This window comes from Planococcus citri, chromosome 5, assembly GCF_950023065.1.
Source record: "Planococcus citri chromosome 5, ihPlaCitr1.1, whole genome shotgun sequence".
Lineage (NCBI taxonomy): Eukaryota > Metazoa > Arthropoda > Insecta > Hemiptera > Pseudococcidae > Planococcus > Planococcus citri.
This window is the reverse complement of record NC_088681.1, coordinates 60,483,379-60,501,546: the sequence shown is the minus strand read 5'-3', so window position 1 is coordinate 60,501,546 and position 18,168 is coordinate 60,483,379. Positions and strand designations below refer to the sequence as shown.

General features: G+C 35.6%; 1 protein-coding gene across 3 annotated transcripts in view; it reads left to right on the top strand.

Moving 5' to 3' along the window:
- Positions 1 to 18,168, top strand: part of LOC135847616 (uncharacterized) — a 170,838-nt gene that overhangs the window by 136,361 nt on the left and 16,309 nt on the right. The window contains exon 3 of one of the 3 annotated variants that reach the window (XM_065367237.1): positions 6,552 to 8,842. The exons of the other annotated variants lie outside the window; for them this stretch is intronic. Coding sequence (XP_065223309.1) covers positions 6,591 to 8,426 — 1,836 coding nt within the window. The 5' untranslated portion in view covers positions 6,552 to 6,590 and the 3' untranslated portion in view covers positions 8,427 to 8,842. Of the gene's footprint in view, positions 1 to 6,551; positions 8,843 to 18,168 lie in introns of those variants that run through there. 3 annotated transcript variants of the gene reach the window in all.

The window sequence follows — 18,168 nt, the reverse complement described above, 5'->3', positions numbered from 1 at the left end:
CGCAATAATGAACCGTTTTTTCGACCCATTTTTTTCAACAAATTTTCACTCTCACTTCACTTGAGCAGTAATTGCACCTTCATTTCCATACAAATTATCATACATTACGAAGGGTTTCCATTACATTACCTCTAATTTCGATTTTTCATACCTAAAAATATGGTTTTGCCCTCTTTTTGAGAAAATTCTGGCTACACAGTACTGAACCCTTCTCCATCTTCACTTTAACTTTTTTACAAACAATGTTCCACTAAACATTTAAATTTGTGCTGTTGAAATAAAATCCTAACCCAAAAATGATCTCAAGTGTAGAACCTCCTCTCCTTATTATTTTAACAGACAACACATTCCAGTTTTGAAAAAATAAAATACTACAGCAATGAATGTAACTCGCAACACAACAACATCATTCCCTCCTCAACACCCCTTCTCTGTAAACACGCCCACATAGCAACGTTCTGAGTGTATTGTTGTCGGTGTGCATTGTAATACGCGCATTTATACACAATAGAGAAAGTGTTTTTTCAATTTTTTCGGCCCTTAATTTGAAAAATTCCGATTTTTTTTTCTTGATGACATATCTACACGTCAAAAGGAACGTTTGAAAAAAAAAAATTGTGGAAATCGGTTCGATAGAAAAGGCTGGCGAACTCTATCAAGGTTTCTACTCGAAATTCTATTGTTTAAACACAATAGAAAACGTGTTTTTTCAATTTTTTCGGCCCTTAATTTCAAAATTTTCGATTTTTTTTTCTTGATGACATATCTACACGTCAAAAGAAACGTTTTAAAAAAAAATTTGTTGAAATCGGTTCAGTAGAAAAGGCTGGCGGACTCTATCAAGGATTCCTTCAAACATCTTTTAATATATAAGGATATTATTTTTTCGAATGAGATGTACTGCCTTCAACTAGGTACATCTACATAGACATACGTATTACGTACATACCTCTTGATGATATTCTACGTTTGCAGGTGTACGCTTTTTCTGCTCTCATACACCGCATTCCATTTACTAATCATCCTGACTTCCCGTTACCATTCTCCCTAAACCAGTTTACATACACAATATACAGGTAGCAGTTTCAAGTGTTTGTTTTTCTGACAATAGTTCATTACTATCTGGCGTCTTTTTTTCTCCTCTATTGTATTTTACATTGTTGGATTTTGTTACCGTTTTGTTCCTGCTTTGGTCGAGTGATGGGAAGGGGTAGATGTATCTTATACCTGTGATTCGAGGGCGGTTCATTACTGAAGTCTTGACAGTCATTCTTGCTGTGCAACTAGATGAGAGTTGTCTTTTTTTCTGAAGTTCAGTTGAATTTTTTCTCAGTTTATGAATCATTTATTTTTTTTTAATTTCATTTTTGTAATTACGCTTATAAAGTTGATTGAATACAAAATGATCGAAGGCCACTAGAAGTAGATATCAGTGAAAACGAAGCAAAGTAAGAAACCAGTAATATTATAATTCAAGATTACAATATGACAGAATAAAATAATTCAGTTGAATCGGTCTGAGTCGATTTTTTTTTTCAATTTTATGCTCAGCAGATAATTTTAGAGCCCATCATCCCACGGAACTCCCTTTTTGGGGAATAAGCTGAGAGGCCTTTAAGGGGTCAAATCACAAAAAAGACTTTACGACCTAGAATTGGTAGAAATCCACATTTTACTTTCAATAAAAATTTCTAGTATTTCATTTTGAAATGAGGTAGAGTGAAATCGTGAAGATTTTCTAATTCGAAAAAATTTCATTTGGAGTTGAAAATTTAAAAAAATAGCCAATGGAAGCCAGTTATTGGAAAAATTGAAAAACCTGTTAAAGCAGTTCATCCAATGCACTTCCAGGGCTCAAATTTTGGTCAAACGATCTGTGCTAGATACGAAATCGACCCATGGTACCATTGGCCGGATCCGGCCTTCCGGTCAGAAAACAGAATTTTTTACATTTTTTCTCATATTTTCGGCGAATTTGAAAAATGGCCATTTCTCCCCACCACATGAATTTGAGCAGCTAAAATTTTGGCCGAAGGATTTATGCTCCCCACATGAGAATCTCCGATTTGAATGAAACTTGGACTGTTGGAAAGAGGACCTCAAAAAACACCCATCCCGCAATTTTCAGCTGCTCAAGTTGATTTTTCGAGTTTTGGCGAATTTTTGAAGTTTTGTGTACACAGGAAAAGCTGTTCAAATCACAAAATGGGAAAAAACTACAAATATCTATCTCTCCCGCGAATCAACTTCCGGAGCTCAAATTTGGGCCAAAGGTGGTCTTTTAGATACCTGATCGACTCATACCACCATTGGCCGGATCCGGCCTTCCGGTCAGAAAACAGAATGGCCATTTTTCGAATTCGCCGAAAATATGAGAAAAAAGTAAAAAGCTCTGTTTTCTGACCGGAAGGCCGGATCCGGCCAATGGTGGTATGAGTCGATCAGGTATCTAAAAGACTACCTTTTGCCCAAATTTCAGCTCCGGAAGTCGATACACGGGAGAGATGGATATTTGTAGTTTTTTCCCATTTTGTGAGTTGAACAGCTTTTCCTACGTACACAAAACTTCAAAAATTCGCCAAAAATCGAAAAATCAACTTCAGCAGCTGAAAATTGGGGGATGGGTGTTTTTTGAGGTCCTCTTTCCAACAGTCCAAGTTTCATTCAAATCGGAGATTCTCATGTGGGGGGCTTCCCTTGCTAGTTAAAAACTGAAATTTTGATGTTGGGAATTTCCGTTTCAAGGGAGTTTTTTGTTTTTAAATTGAAGGAAGTGAACCGATGTGAATTATTCCTTCAATTCAACTCTCACACATTAACAAACTAATAGTTTTATAGGTCATTTTGGAGCCAACGATAATTTTTTCAATTTTCTCCAGAATCTTCAAGTCACTGTGGGAAAGTGAAAAATGATCTTCAGCTGCTATAACCTGGGTGGGCTCTTATTGAACGCTCTGTCGGTAGTTTTAGGTGATTATCGTAAAATTCCAGGAATACTAGTTCAAAAGTGAATTTTTGACCTAGGTAAGTATTGAAAAAGTATACCTAGTTTCCAAAATAAAGGTATAAGTATATGGTGGTTTCTCGACAAAATATCGTCTATTCGATCACCCAACTCGAAAACAATCGCAATTTGAGTTATTGGGTACCTCAACAAGTCCTTAAATTTTTCCTGAAATCATTTCAAATCGCTGTGGAAGTGCCAGAAGTGAACATTCGTGTCTAAGCATCTCTGGACCGTTTTAGGGGGTTACCACGAAATTCCAGAAGCGCAGTTTCAAAAGTGAATTTTTGACCATTTTGTGCATACTTATCAGAAAATGTAATAAGAATCTCAGAACAACATAACTTTGAAACGCCCCGAACGAATTTTCTCCAAAGTGACAGTGCAGAGTTAGTGCACGTCAATTCAACCAAGAAGTGGTATTTAAGAAGTTTCGGAGATTTTTTTGAAATTTTTTCTGTAGTAAGACTTTCCGAAGGGATTTACAATGGCGCAAATCGCAGCCTTCTAGCCTTTTTGTTAAAGGCTCCTAGGGGGTGTTAAAGTTTTCAGTGAACTTGAAATATCATCCATTTCAACGGTGGATTTCTCGATAACAGCAATACCTATTACCTACCGAAATATAACTTTTTCCAATGGTTAGGGATTTTGAAAGGCGTTTCGGTGACATCATAAAAATCAGTGTTGCCACTTTTTTCAAACGAAAAATTAGCTCGAAAAATTTCAAATCGTAGGTTTAATACCGTTCCGACTCTCAAAAATTCTGATAAAAATATATTATGGACACCTTTTCATGCTGAACAACGTATTGAAAAGTTGGGATGGCATTATGTAGTCAATTTAAAGAAAAAATTGAAAGTTTGAAAAAAAATGCAATTTTTTAATTTAAAACATGAAAAAAGTGTTCACTGATGAAGTTGACCCATTTGACCCCTATTTTTATGTATCCGTTGAAAAAGTTGAAAAAACCCTTTCACACGATGAAAAATGAACTCCTCACAAAAAAATTCAAAAAATGAACGAATTTTCATTTTTTTGTTGTGAGTGTAGTTTTTATCAACTTTTTCATGAAATACGTAAGAAAGAGGTCAAAATAAAACAACTGAATAAATTTAAACTTTTTTTGATGTTTGAAATTGAAAATTGAATTTTTTCGAATTTTGATTTTTTGTGAGAAGTTCATTTCATCAAGTGGAAGGGTTTTTTCAAATTTTTCAACAGATACGTAAAAATAGGGGTTGAATAGGTCAACTTGATATAGTCGGAAACGGATAGATTACTTAAGGGAGAGAAGGAAATGTTTGATTTCATACTCAGTGAGGATTGGAATTATTCCTTACATGGGGAATAATTGCCTATTGCCAGCTAGCTCAGAAGGCTGTAACCTATCAATTCAACTATACACATTCAATCTTCATAGTCATAAATAAAAACGCTGTTTTACTTATACTATGTATTTACACTATTTACAAATTGTCATAAACATACATCGTGTGCAATTATGTTTTCACATGGTATTTGAATGAATGATATTAGGAGACGTAAATGACTTAACTCTACCTATAGTGAGAAAGCCTGCAGAGAGATATGTAATCTTACGAGCATTACTACTTCATCCATGCCACTTGCAGGTGGAATAGGATGTGCGAAAAATATACTAATTAGGCTCCTGATAATATTACGAGGTATTCATCTAATTAAGGTCGTAGCACTAGACATTTTAGTCAGACATACTACAACACGAAAAACTTATAATTAAATAGTATACACATATTACTACTTACAGAACACTATACACTTTTTTCCATCTCTATCGGTGGCCTCCCCAATACTAAAGGCATCGATGGAACTTAACTAAACGAGACTGCACGTAGCACTTTGCATAATCCGAATATGCCGCGGAACATAACGAACTACCAAAAAAGTTACTATTTAGTATTTATCGATCACAGGATCGATCAATATAATAAAACAAATTGAATTACCTCGCTAGAAGAGGGTACAAATAACCATTGCTCGATTGTGGCCTCCCCTGGGGGCGCATCCACGATCCATTATATTAACAGGCGACAAGGAACCAGCTAACATACGCGTATTTGCCAAAACCAAGTGTATGATATAATTTCTAAAATACAACTTTTAGATACAATTGAAGAAATACGACTTTTGTAGTACAACTCCATAAATACAACTGAGGATTTTTCTCAAGAAATCTCTAATATAAAGACGTACATAGCAGCAAAATCCCAACCCCTTAAGAGTGGTGGTATATGTGCAATGCGTGAGAATTGCAATGTACAAGTACAGAGCTCATAAATAATCATCTTAAACGCTATCTTCGATCATAAATGTCATCACGACGCAAGTAGCGAGATCATTGATTAATTGACCTGTCACAGGGGGGGGGGGGGAATGCCGCCACATACGTTGCTAAAGTAGAGACATCATAAATCTGTCGTTCTATCGTCCTTGTCGCGAACTCTTTAATTGGGAGGGTTCGGACAACAACCTGATGTCATGTATGTAAAGTACAGAAGAATGCGAGATTTTCCTATTTCTTAATAATTTACACACATTCCCAATATTTTCAATATAAGGGGTCAGTAAAATAAACACTACCTTCGGCAGTGAGGCCAATCTACCCTATGTCAAACTTCACCTTCAAAACTTTTTTTCATGTTTTAAATCCATAAATCGCATTTTTTCGCAAACTTAACATTTTTTAAATCAACTTTGCAACGTGGCACCATCCCAATTTTTTAATATGTTGTTCAGCATGAAAAGTTGTCCATAATATATTTTTATCCAGATTTTTGAGAATGCGAACGATATGAAAACCACGTTTTGAAACTTTTCGAGCTGATTTTTCGTACGTCAGAAAGTGGCAACACTGATTTTTATTATATCGCCGAAAAGCCTTTCAAACCCCCTAACTATTGGAAAAAGTTTCATTTTGGTAGGTATCGCGGTTATCGAGTTATCCACTGCTGAAATGGATGATAATTCAGGTTCACCGAAAACTTGGACACCCCCTAGGAGCCTTGAAAAAAGCGCTAGAGGGCTGTGATTTGCTCCAGTGGTCATCTCTTCGGAAGTTCTTTCCATAGGAAAAATTTCCAAAAACATGCCGACCCCCCCCCCCCCCTGCTTGTTCTTGGTCAAATTGACGTGGAATGGCCCTGCACTGAGTAAATATACTTCAAAGTTGGACATCACGACGAGAAAAAACCTTACTTCTGCTGTTCGAAGTAGTGTTGAGGAGCTAATGACAGCGAGAATTTTGAGCGAAATCGGTATACCTAAACCCAAAATCAGGCTGATTGGACATGAAATGATCCCTGATCCCCCATTATTGTAGTTGAATGATTGCTTTCGTGTTAAAACCTCTCTGCTGGAAAGCATCACGATTAAACAGTCAATTTTGGGGAATCCTGAACAAATTTTTTTTTATTTGGCCCAGAACAAACCTTATTTTATTTTCCTTACCAGTTATAACTTTTGGCTAGCTGCTCGCTTCATCGAACTAATTCGCTCGTTACGATTCCAGGTTTGAATTTGTACGTGTACAGAATCAAGAATTTCAGAAATGGATGAAATAATGCCTGTCGTATATGATATTGCTCAACCGACTCCAGTACCGTTGAAAGACCTGTCTGCAATCGCAGTAAGCCTGGAAATCTGGCGCCATGAATTACAGGAACGTCGCAGGAGCAACTCAGTAGACAGATTTTTTTCATCCTCTTGGGATATCTCTTCAAATTCTGTATTACCCCCGGGTTTGCTGCCAGTAATTTACAATGTTATAGACAAATACATGCCAAGATTTGGACCATCAGCGACGACATGGCTGTCTAGCCAGTACAGAACGACATTTCACTTACACCGCACACATCAAAACTCGGTTTTGGAAGTCTTCGACGACTTCGTCTTTGATTACAATGGCACCATCGATTATGTGAGAACAGCGAAACGCATGATGGACTGTGACAGATTTAGTCTGGAAGAAAAATTTGCTATAGCTTGTACTTATTTTTTCGAAGACGATATCAGACGAATCTGGCCCTCTGTATTCCAGAGTTTCGACTCGGATAGTATCAGATTTAGCAAATGCCCGCAATTGTATTATTGGATATGCTGCCTCAGAAATGAAAGGGATAAGATACCTAGAACTACCAATAGAAACAGATCTGTTGACGAAGTTATGCTTGACCACCACATGTTTGAGAATAAACCATCTTTCGAGTATTTTTGGGGTCGTGTATCTCTAGAGAACCAAATGAGAAAAGCCAAAAACACTAACGATAAGAAATTGTTAGTTACGTTCGTGCTGTCAAAACTGAACGATCATCAGCTCGATGAGTTTATTAATACAGACGGTTGTAAATTAATAATGAATCTTCTAAACGATCGTCTGCGTTGCAGGTGGTTCGTTCAACCAACGTGGAATTTTATAAAAAATAAAATGAATGAAAGTACTTTTAAAACATTGGTCATCGGAATGTTGAGACTCGAGCTGAAGTCGGGGGTAGGATGGAGTTCGAGATTACCACAGAATTGGTTGCATTGTTATTCGGAAATTTGGAACGGTATTCCGACTAATGTGAAACGATCGATAGTCGAAGATATTTTATCCAACGGGGGCTTTTCTCAGATGAACTGTTTACGGTGTGCGGATACATGCAAGAACGGACATTTCGTCGGATTTTTATTGCTTATTCTTTCATCGGCCACTTTTGAGCAGAGAAGCACATTTTGGCGCGACGGTTGGCTTAATTTGTTCAAATGTGTTCGAATAGATGATTTGAAACGCATAAGGGAACTCTGTTTTGAAAATGAAGATGAAATTACTCAATTCATGGGAAACATAATTGCTGTAAATACAGATATGCGTAGATGGTGTAGGGAACTATTAAGTTTTGGGATGTTCGACGAACTGAACGATTTAGTGGATTTTTGCTGGCCCGATGTTGAGGCAGCGAAAAGATTCAAGCTGCAGCTTTTGCAATCATCTTTTCTCGGAGAAGATAGCCGTTTGACTCCTACCCTTTTCCAACGTGTTGACGAATTTAGTATATTTATCGACGGTACTTTCGACAATAACGATCAATCGGCAGATTTTAAGAATCAACTTATGTCAACTCTTGCAGCCCAAGGCGCTCTATCGGATTATCCCTTCTTCTTGTATCCCTCTTTTGAAAAGTTTATGAAATTAGTGGACACATTTGTTTCGACGGAGGAAACTGTACGTGTGATAAAAATGGGTATTATTAATTATTTGACGCGGTTTAGTTCAACTGGTGGTCGTAATTATCGATTTTATCACGACCGTCACCTCAAAACACCTGGTTTTGGCCAATTTTTATTGTGGTTGTTGGGAAGTGCCGAAGAAGTTGAAAGACTTAGGCAGACTTATGTTATATAGGATTCTGTCAGCGTTGAGAGATTTCTCTACGAAATTCAATGTCTTGAAACTGACACTGTGTTTTGAAATTTAACTATTTGGTTATTTTTAGAAGCTGATCATGTAGAATTGTTCCGGTTAATTGGGCTTTTTAGATTTTTAAATACGTTGAGATTTCTTTGGTCTTATTTTTAGCTGGGTTTTTAATAATTTGCACACACTAAAACTTTTTTTTTGTTTTTTAGTACATTAAGTTTGTGTTATTACGTATGTTATCATACTATACTACCGTTAATTTTCAACTACGAGTGCATACAGAGGTACACTAATCCTGTTTTCATTTTTCATGAACGAATATTTTGTTTATATAACTAACTACGTACTTAGTTTTAGTTCATTTGTGTACGCGATAAATAAATTAAATATATACTTACCTACTTCTGTTTTCATGATTATTTATGACTCTTTTTCTTTAGAATTTAAATTACTAATAGTGTAGGTAGTACAGATTCTCATTCATTGATTCATTGATTCATTCATTCATTCGTAGAAGTTGTATTGGTTGTAAGCATGATATATTACATTTTCAAACTTGACATTTTTTCGAAGCACGATAATTTCCAGCAACTTTCTAGAGAGTTTTCCCAAGTTTCCAAAGTATAAATTTCTGGAATTTTATCATCTACTCGTATTAAAAAAAAAATTAAATATGTAAAATCGGTGGGTTGAATGAAAATAATTTTTTTTTTTGAAAATGTTTAATTCCTATGTCAAAGTAGATATTGATTTTTGTCGATAATTGACCAGAGTCCTCGCTTTTTAACGAAATTACCGAAAAAGGTCTCGCTGTTTGCTAAAATCCTAAAAATTTACCTTTTTGTCAAAATTTTTCAAAAATTCTCGCTTTTTCAAAAGGAAGGTAGGTAAATAAAAACTTTCGCTTTGGAGCAAAATGGCCAAAAATTGTCATTTTTTTCAAAAATTGCCCAAAAACCTCGTTTGTGTGACAAAAATACCAAAATAGTAGGTAGATACCATTTTTTAAAATAAAATTGTCAAAAAGTTCCCCTTTTGCTGAAACAGTCGAAGTGTGACAATAATCTCGCCTTTTAGCAAAAGCGAAAATCTCATTTTGGATTTAATTCAAATTCGTTTCACTGAAAATTCACGTCACTAACACCTCAGCACCAAATTTTCACCTTCCGAAGTTGATTTTTTGATACAAAATCGATGACACGAATGACCAAAAAAACGCATCAGCCTCATTAGTTGGCAAAGCATGCTCATTTTCTGACTCACTTAAGTATGAAGTATCTGATGATGCCTGACACAGTGAATGATATATTTTATAAACGCAATTTGCGCTCCCCCTCCCCTCTCGAAGTTGTTGAATTCTATGAAAAAAATAATTCGTCATTTTCTCATTTACTCCCAAATTCCAAAATAATTTGTGTTGGGAGTCCTCTCTTCCCCTCCCCCTCCTCCATATTTTATTTTTTTTAAAATAAGTATTTGAAAAGTTTTTAAAAATATGTAAAAATTGTCTAAATATCTACTTACCCATGTTATTCTATCAAATTTTGAAAATTGAAAGCAAATGATAAGTAAAACTACTATCTACAATAGGGTGGTCCTCAACTACATGGCAAAAAAAATGTGCGATTTTTTCCGCTTTCACCCCCTAAAGTGGTGACCTCGGGTGAGAAAATGATTCTCTATTTTTTATTTTTTCCATTTTCGAAAAATTCGGGCTGCGGCGCGGTGGTCCCCTCAATTTTCAAAAATCTAAAAAAATCTAATTCAAAGAAAAATGTTTAAAATTTCAAAATTTTGAGTTCCATCATCTCTAGAAGGTCCTTCTGGAGTAAAATAGACTCTCATGGCGATTTTAGCCCCCTCCCATCAAAACCAAGCTGACCCCCCCCCAAATAGCTGAAATTCGTATATTATGTGGTATGTCCTAAAGTCAGTTGTTTTTGGTCTTTCCTTCTCCCAACCTACAAAGTGGTGACCTCGGGTGAGAAAATGATTCCCTATTTTTTATTTTTTCCATTTTCCAAAATTTCGGGCTGCGGTGGGCCCCTCAATTTTCAAAAATTTGAAAAAAAAACAATTCAAAGAAAAATGTTAAAAATTTTAAAATTTCGAGTTCCATCGTCTCCAAAAGGTCCCTTCTGAGTAAAATAGACCCTCATGACGATTTTATCCCCCTCCCATGAAAACCAAGCTGACCCCCACCCCAGAATGAATTGGTTTTTTTTCAAATTTTTGAAAATTGAGGGGCCCACCGCAGCCCGAATTTTTTGAAAATTAAAAAAAAGGGAATTATTTTCTCACTCGAGGTCACCACTTTGGAGGGTGGGAGCGGAAAAAATCCCAACTTCAAAAATAAGGACCACTCTGATCTACAAATACATTTGCCAAACCCGTAAGGTTTTAAAATTTAAATCACGAACTTGCCCAATTTTGAATTTAAAATCAACCAAGAATCTAATCAAACCCAAACAATTTTAAAATTCGAATTGATTCCCGTTTGAATTTTTTTTAATTTTCATTTTCCAAAAAAATTCAATTTTTAAAAACTTTTCAATCTCAAAAATTTTGTGTTTTTCAAATTCCACAAATGGTTGAGACGTTATATTTTTTTAGATAACTTTCAATCTTCAAACCAATTGCCCCCTCATGTAAGGACCTAAGGACCCCCTCAACGTTGAAAAAATCATCAAAATGAGTAGGTTTAAAATATCAAAGTCGGGGGAATTTTTTTGAAAATATCTCATTTCCACATTGTTCTACATGACCCCCTTTTCTAGAAACAACCTTCGTTGGTTGGATCCCTAAATGATTTGATGTCTATAGAAAGTTATTGAAAATTTTTCATTTTTGGTCCTCCAAATGATGATGCTTTTCTTGTATGAAACCCTCCAAGTTGAAAAATATCAACAAAAAAAATGAAAAATCGAACTTGCCCATGCCCAATTCAGAATTCAAAACCAGCCTAATCTAATCAACCCCAAACAATTTTAAAATTTGAATTTGTTCCTATTTGGATGATCAGATATTGAAAGATTTCTAAAAGGATCCTGAGGGATAGTTTTATTAAAAAATGAATTGACCCTCCCCTATTGGGTTTTCAATTTTCTGTTTTTGAATTTTTTAATAATGTATTGTGGTGTTGAGAAAAATATGTTTAAAAAAACATAAAACCATCTACATTTGCCAAAGTCGTAAGGTTTTAATATTTAAACCACCAACTTGACCAATTTTGAATTTGAAACCAACCTAATCTAATCAAACCCAAACAATTTTAAAATGCTTAGCAATTGATTTTTTTGAAGCTGGTCTTGACTATAATAAGAAGATTCGTATCCCACCTGCAGCTGCACGCTTCATCTCGTTAATTCGCTCGTTACGAATCTAGGTTCGAATTCGTGCCTGTGCGGAATGAATAATCATCAAAATGGCTGAAATAGTGCCTGTCGTATACGATATTGCTCAGCCAACTCCAGTATCGTTGAAAGATCTATCAGCCATCACCGTTAGCCTGGAAATCTGGAGCAATGAAATACGCAAACATCGCACGAACAGCACGATAGAAAGATTTACTCCGCTCACGTTGGATATCTCGTCAAAAACCGTGCTCGACCGTGATTTGCCATCAGTAATTTACGATGTTATCGATAAATTTATCCCAAGATTCGGGCCTTCGTTGTTTTACTGGCGGGTTACTCACGAGAGTATATTCCAATTGCACAGCAAAGACGAAAATTCAGTTTTGGAAGTCTTCGACAATTTCATCGCTGATTACTGTGGCACTATCGATTATGTGAGAACGGCGAAACGCATGATGGTTTGTGATAGACTCAGTGAGGTCGAAAAATTCGCAATAGCTTGCACATATTTTTTCAAAGAGGAAATCAGACGAATTTGGCCATCTGTATGTGAGAGTTTTGACTTGAATAGTATGGATTTTGATGAACTGCCGCAATTGTTTTACTGGATTTGCCATTTCAAGAATGAATGGAATAGGATACCTTGTCTGCGGAACAGATCTGTTGATGAAGTTATGTTTGACCATCGCATGGTTGAGAATAGACCATCGCTGGAGTATTTCTGGAATCGTGTATCTGTGGAAAATCGAATGAGAAAAGCCATAGACATTTACAGGCGTGATGTGAAGTTGTTTGTTACGTTTGTGTTACCGAAATTGAACGATGAACAGCTCGGTTTATTTGTAAATACAAATGGTTGTAAACTGATTCTCAAAATGCTAAACGATCGTCTCCGTGACAACTGGTTCTTTCTACCAACGTGGAAGTTCATTCGACATAAAATGAACGATAGTACTTTCAGAACATTGGTCGTCGAAATGTTGAAAATCGAGCAGACCTCGGCCTTCGAAGGGTGTTCGAGAGAACCTCAGAATTGGTTGCATTATTGTTCGCTAATTTGGAACAGTATCCCGACTAATTTAAAACATTCGATAGTCGAAGATATCTTATCCAACACAAAATTATTTGAAATGGAGGATTTGTTTCAATGCAGCAGACGTTTCGTTGGATTTTTATTGCTTATTCTTTCATCGGCCACTTTCGAGCAGAGAAGCACATTTTGGCGAGAATGTTGGCCTCATTTGGTCGAAGGCACCCGAAGTGAAGATTTGCTTCGAATAATGAAACTTTGCTTCGAAAACTCAGAAGAAATTGCCCAGTTCAAGGGCAGCGTTTTAGCAAAAAGTGAAAATGTGAGTAACGTGTGTAGCAAGCTATTAAGTTTTGGCATGTTCGAAGAATTGAACGATTTAGTGGACTTTTATTGGCCCGAAGTTGAAGCAGCAAAAGATTACAAGCTGCAGCTTTTGCGATCAACTTTTATCATGCAAAATTACCGGTTTACTCGTTCGCTTGTCGAAAGAGTCGACGAATTTAGTGTATTTATCGACGTTACTTTCGATAGTAATTATCAATCGACTGATTTCAAGAATCAGCTCATGTTGTCATTTGCAAATCAATACGTTTTATCGCGTTATCCCTGCTCGTTGCATCCTTCGGTTATTGAAGGGTCGATGAAATTAGTGGATACATTCGTCTCGACCGAACAAACCGTACGTGCGATAAAAATGCGGATGATGAGTTGCTTGACGGAATTTATTTTAAAAAATCGCGAAGATGGAGATTTCGACGAACGTAGGTTTGAAACACCTGTTTTCGAGCAGTTTTTATTATGGTTGTTGGGAGGATGTGCTGAAAAAGTTGATAGATTCAGACAGACCTATTGTGTATAGAATTCTGCAAGCGGTGGAGAGGTTTCTAATACCTACTTTAAGGTTAATTTTGAGTCATTTTTAGCTGTTTTTTTTTCATGAATAAATATTCTGTTTATGTGCTTAGTTTTAGTTCATTTGTATGCGCGATAAATAAATACGAGTAAATAGAAAACGACTAAAAAAAACTCCTATTAGGTACTCTGCTCCCAATCTCTTCGTAGTGGGAAAGATGCTTTGTTCATTTTTGCAATATCTTCCTGTCGATCTTGTAAAGTTCAACTTGAAGTATGTAGATGGAATTCCGTGCGTGCACCCCCCCCTCACCATATTGGGTGAAAATCTGAAAACAACGATAATACTGTTCGGCAAAAATTGCAAAAAAGAAGATATCATTTTTTTGCTAACAATTCTTCAAAAAGCCCTGATTTCAACTTTAACTGTCAATGTATTACTTTTTGCTCAAGATCGACAAGAACCCTCACTTCTTAATAAAATTTTCAAAAAATAAGTCTCGTTATTTGCTAAAATTGCAATAAGTTTTGATTTTTGGCCATTTTCAAAAATTCTCAATTTTTAAAAAAAAATGTTGTAGGTAAATATGAATTTCTCGTTTTTTTGTTTTTGTTTTTTTTTTAAATTTTTACATAGTTCACTTCTGAGCAAAATTACTAAAAATGTCATTGCCTTTGAAAAATTGCCCAAAATTAACGAAAAAGTATCATCTGTTCATTCTCTTTTTTGTTGAAATTGTCAAAGTGTGGCGAAAATTTGTGCAAACTTCGTTCTGAATTTAGCTGAAATTTGGCCCATTGACGGTTCATGTCACTCACATACCAAAACCAAACTTTCAGCTACTACAAAGTTCATTTTTGGCGAATTTTTGAAAATGACTGAAATTGCCTGTTTACTACGACCACGAACCTACCTAGTTAGGTTTTCATACAAAATTTTAAACCATTAGATGAAAATCTTGAATTTGATTGGCATACTGAAATCGATCCCTCTCCCTCTTAATTGAATGCAACCATTTTCGAGTCGATCTGGAGTCTCCGGCAAGAGTTAGGTTTGTTTCAGTGTAAATTAGCCATTTTAGTTTTACATTGGAAATTATGCTTTTGAAAGTAAATTTTCGAATTTGTTTGCCCTCGTTTGCTTTTTCAGAATTGAATTCTTTTGAAAACCATAATATATTATTACCTATTCAAATCTAAAAAGTTTCAATCTGTGGTTTTTTTTCCTCAAAAAATTGGAAATGCTGTTGAAAAGCTGTAGCTTTACTTTTGCGAAGAGAGCGAAGAGGAAGGGGGAAGAGTATTCAATGCACCTACTTCGAGAAAAATATCTTCAAAAAATTCGCACGCTTGTAATAATTTTTTAAGAATTGGTTGACACTTGAAAACAATTTTTGGGTTTGGAAGGGGGAAAGAGGGCAATAAGATGTGTATGATACGAAATTTCTTGAAAATGCGAAAAAAGAAGGTACCAAAGAAGTACGAATTTTTGAATTTTTAACGACCAGACAGGTGATACCGAAAAAAGTGGTTTTTTTTGAAAATGGCTGGAAGAATGTTGAAAAATTTTCAAAAAAAAAAAAAAAGGAAACCGATGAGATTTGATCATTTAAAAATCCCTTCGCCAACCCCTCCCCCCGCCCAACATGAAAAAAGTGTAAGTATTCTGAATTTCATCAGAAAACTCGTTTTTTTTTTCAAATTAGGAGGGACGGGTGCGAAAAAGTGCAAAATTTTAGGAAATGATCAATATTTTTCATTAAAATCTTTCAGAATTATCATTTAAAAAAAAATTAAAAATCAACTGTTCAACATTGAAAATGTAAGACGATGTGATTGGATAGAGCCGATATTTTCTTAACCATACAAAAGTAGATCGAAAGATCAAGCAAAAACTTATCACATGTCAGAATTTCAGGTGCTACAGTGCTTTTTTCGATTTTTGGTGGATTCTTGAAAATCAAATTCAAGCCAAAACCAGGGAAAAAATCAAAATGTTACCAAATTGACCAAGAAAGCTGAAATTTGGGGTACACCCTATTTTCAAAACGCCAAATCGATTGGAAACTATTTCAACCCGTTTTGAGCAGTTCTGGACCCTCCAGCCGATTTTTGAAACTCCAGATTTCCTAAAATTTCATCAAAAATGAAGTTGGAAAGCCGAAATTTATTCTGCGAACTACATAATTTCAATACGCTACGAAGTCGACTGCAGGTGGATTTCAAGTCGTTTTGGAGCCTCCAGCGATTTTTTGAAAATTACTGGAGTCATCAGATCTTTGAAACTTTAAATTCCCACAACATTTTATCAAATGAAGCTTCCAGCTACTTTGTGGAAGTTTCAATTTTCCAAAAAAACGCCATACAACTTTTCAAAAAGTCGCTGGAGGCTCCAAAACGACTTAAAACCCACTAGCAATCGACTTCGTAGCGTATTGAAATTAGTTTACAGAATGAATTTTGGCTTTCCATCTCCATTTGATGAAATTTTGGGAAATTTCGAGTTTCAAAAATCTACTAAGTAATTTTCAAAATGTCGCTGGAGACTACAAAACGACTTGAAATCCACCTGCAGTCGACTTCATAGCGTATTCAAATTAGTTTGCAGAATAAGTTTCGGCTTTCCAATTCCATTTGATGAAATTTTAGGTTTAAAAAATTTCGTTCAAGATCAATGTTGGAACGCAAAATCTGCGATTTTGGCTGACCTGTCACTCAAAATGGCCGCCATTTTGAAAGTAGGGCTACTTTTTTTTAGGACAAGGGCTAGAAATCTTCCTTAGGACTCCCCCTTTAAGAAAAAAGTTGTCCCTGAAGATCGACCGGGGGGGGGGGGTTGCAATAGATCCTTATGCGGCCTCTCCGACTAACAAAATATATACTTTGCTCTCATTTCTCAAAACTTTGGTCACTTTTTTGCTATTTTTCAGTCACTAAAGTCACTAAAAAAAAATTAAATAGTGGATTTCATGCCTGAGCGAATTTTGCGGAAAAATATTATGGCTCATTTCGCTTTTCAAAGTTGGCCTAATTTTTGATGCACATATGTGTTGATTGTATCTTTTCGGAGCAATTATACGTTGAAAAAGTAGGTAGGTAGAGGTACCTATTCTAATAATTTCATGAAAAACGTTCTGTGGTGGGAGAAAAAACTGGAAAAACTCAAAAACTACCATAAAACAAAAAATTCAGAAAATTTTTTCGTTTTGAGGTTTAGAAGTTTTTGACTTTTAGAATTTCCCAGAAATTTTCCCTGGAAAATTTCTGATTTCTTTGAAGATATGAGGGTCGACAATACACAACTTAATTGTAACTAATAACCTCATATCCACTTTGGTGTAAGTACTGGATATCATATTATGCACTCTCCTGGTTCTAATGGATGTAGTCGTGTGCATATAATTAATATCTCTCGCGATTCGTATGATAGCTCAGTGTATAATCTTAGGGTCGTATGAATCGCGGACGAGGAATTATTCCTAATTCCCACCGGAATATTTAAATTTATTTATATTTTCGTGGGGATACGATACTTCGTGCAGTTCACGAACACGCACAGTCTTAAACGCCAAAATGCCATATTTACTCATACTGTAGAAATACTTACTTTATTCGTGGAAATACTTACTTTTGTCGTAGATGGAATGATATACCAAGAATAATAATTCGACAATTCGACAATCGTCGATAAATAAGAAAGGAACTCGTATAATAACTTATATATTATAATTCCAAGAGAAAATTGTGGACATTTTGATACAAAATTGTCCTTTTTGATTTGTGTACTTATGAGAATAACTTATCAAAATAAAGGGATTTTTATTGGGAAAAGGGAGAACTTATCAGAATAACTTATCAGAATAAAGGGATTTTTATTGGGAAAAGGGAGAACTTATCAGAATAAAACTTATCAGAATAACTTATCAGAATAAAGGAAATTTGGGAAAAAAAGGAAAAATAAAGGCCCTAAAGTGCCTACCTCTGTACTAAATTGTCAGAAAGCGATCCGAGACAGACGAAAATCGCTAACTTATCCTCAATGGAAACAGTGCTAAGGACAAGAATCGTCTATGGCGACAAAAATGCCCGAGTCGTGGATGTCTGATCCATTTAGTATCATAGGTTTCGTATGACCAAATTGCCTATTTAACTTGAACACGAACTGTACTGGATCTAAATTTATCTCTTGGATTGGGCTGCAGATCAATCCAAGTAAATAAGATGAAGACATCGGAAGTTGTAGTACTTACCAACTAACAACTTGTAATGTAGATTATTACAAATTCTTGAAGAACGACTAAAGAATGACTCATTGAGAGCTAACCAAAGCTATGGCGCTTGTGTGCCAGTTAGTGAATATTATTCATAGCTATGGCGCTAATGAACAATACCAATGATTTCGTCTCGGATCGGAGTATTTATAGTCTACGGTAACCGAAAATCGTGCAGTAGCTGGGTGGGGTAAGTGGCGCACGCGTATATCGCG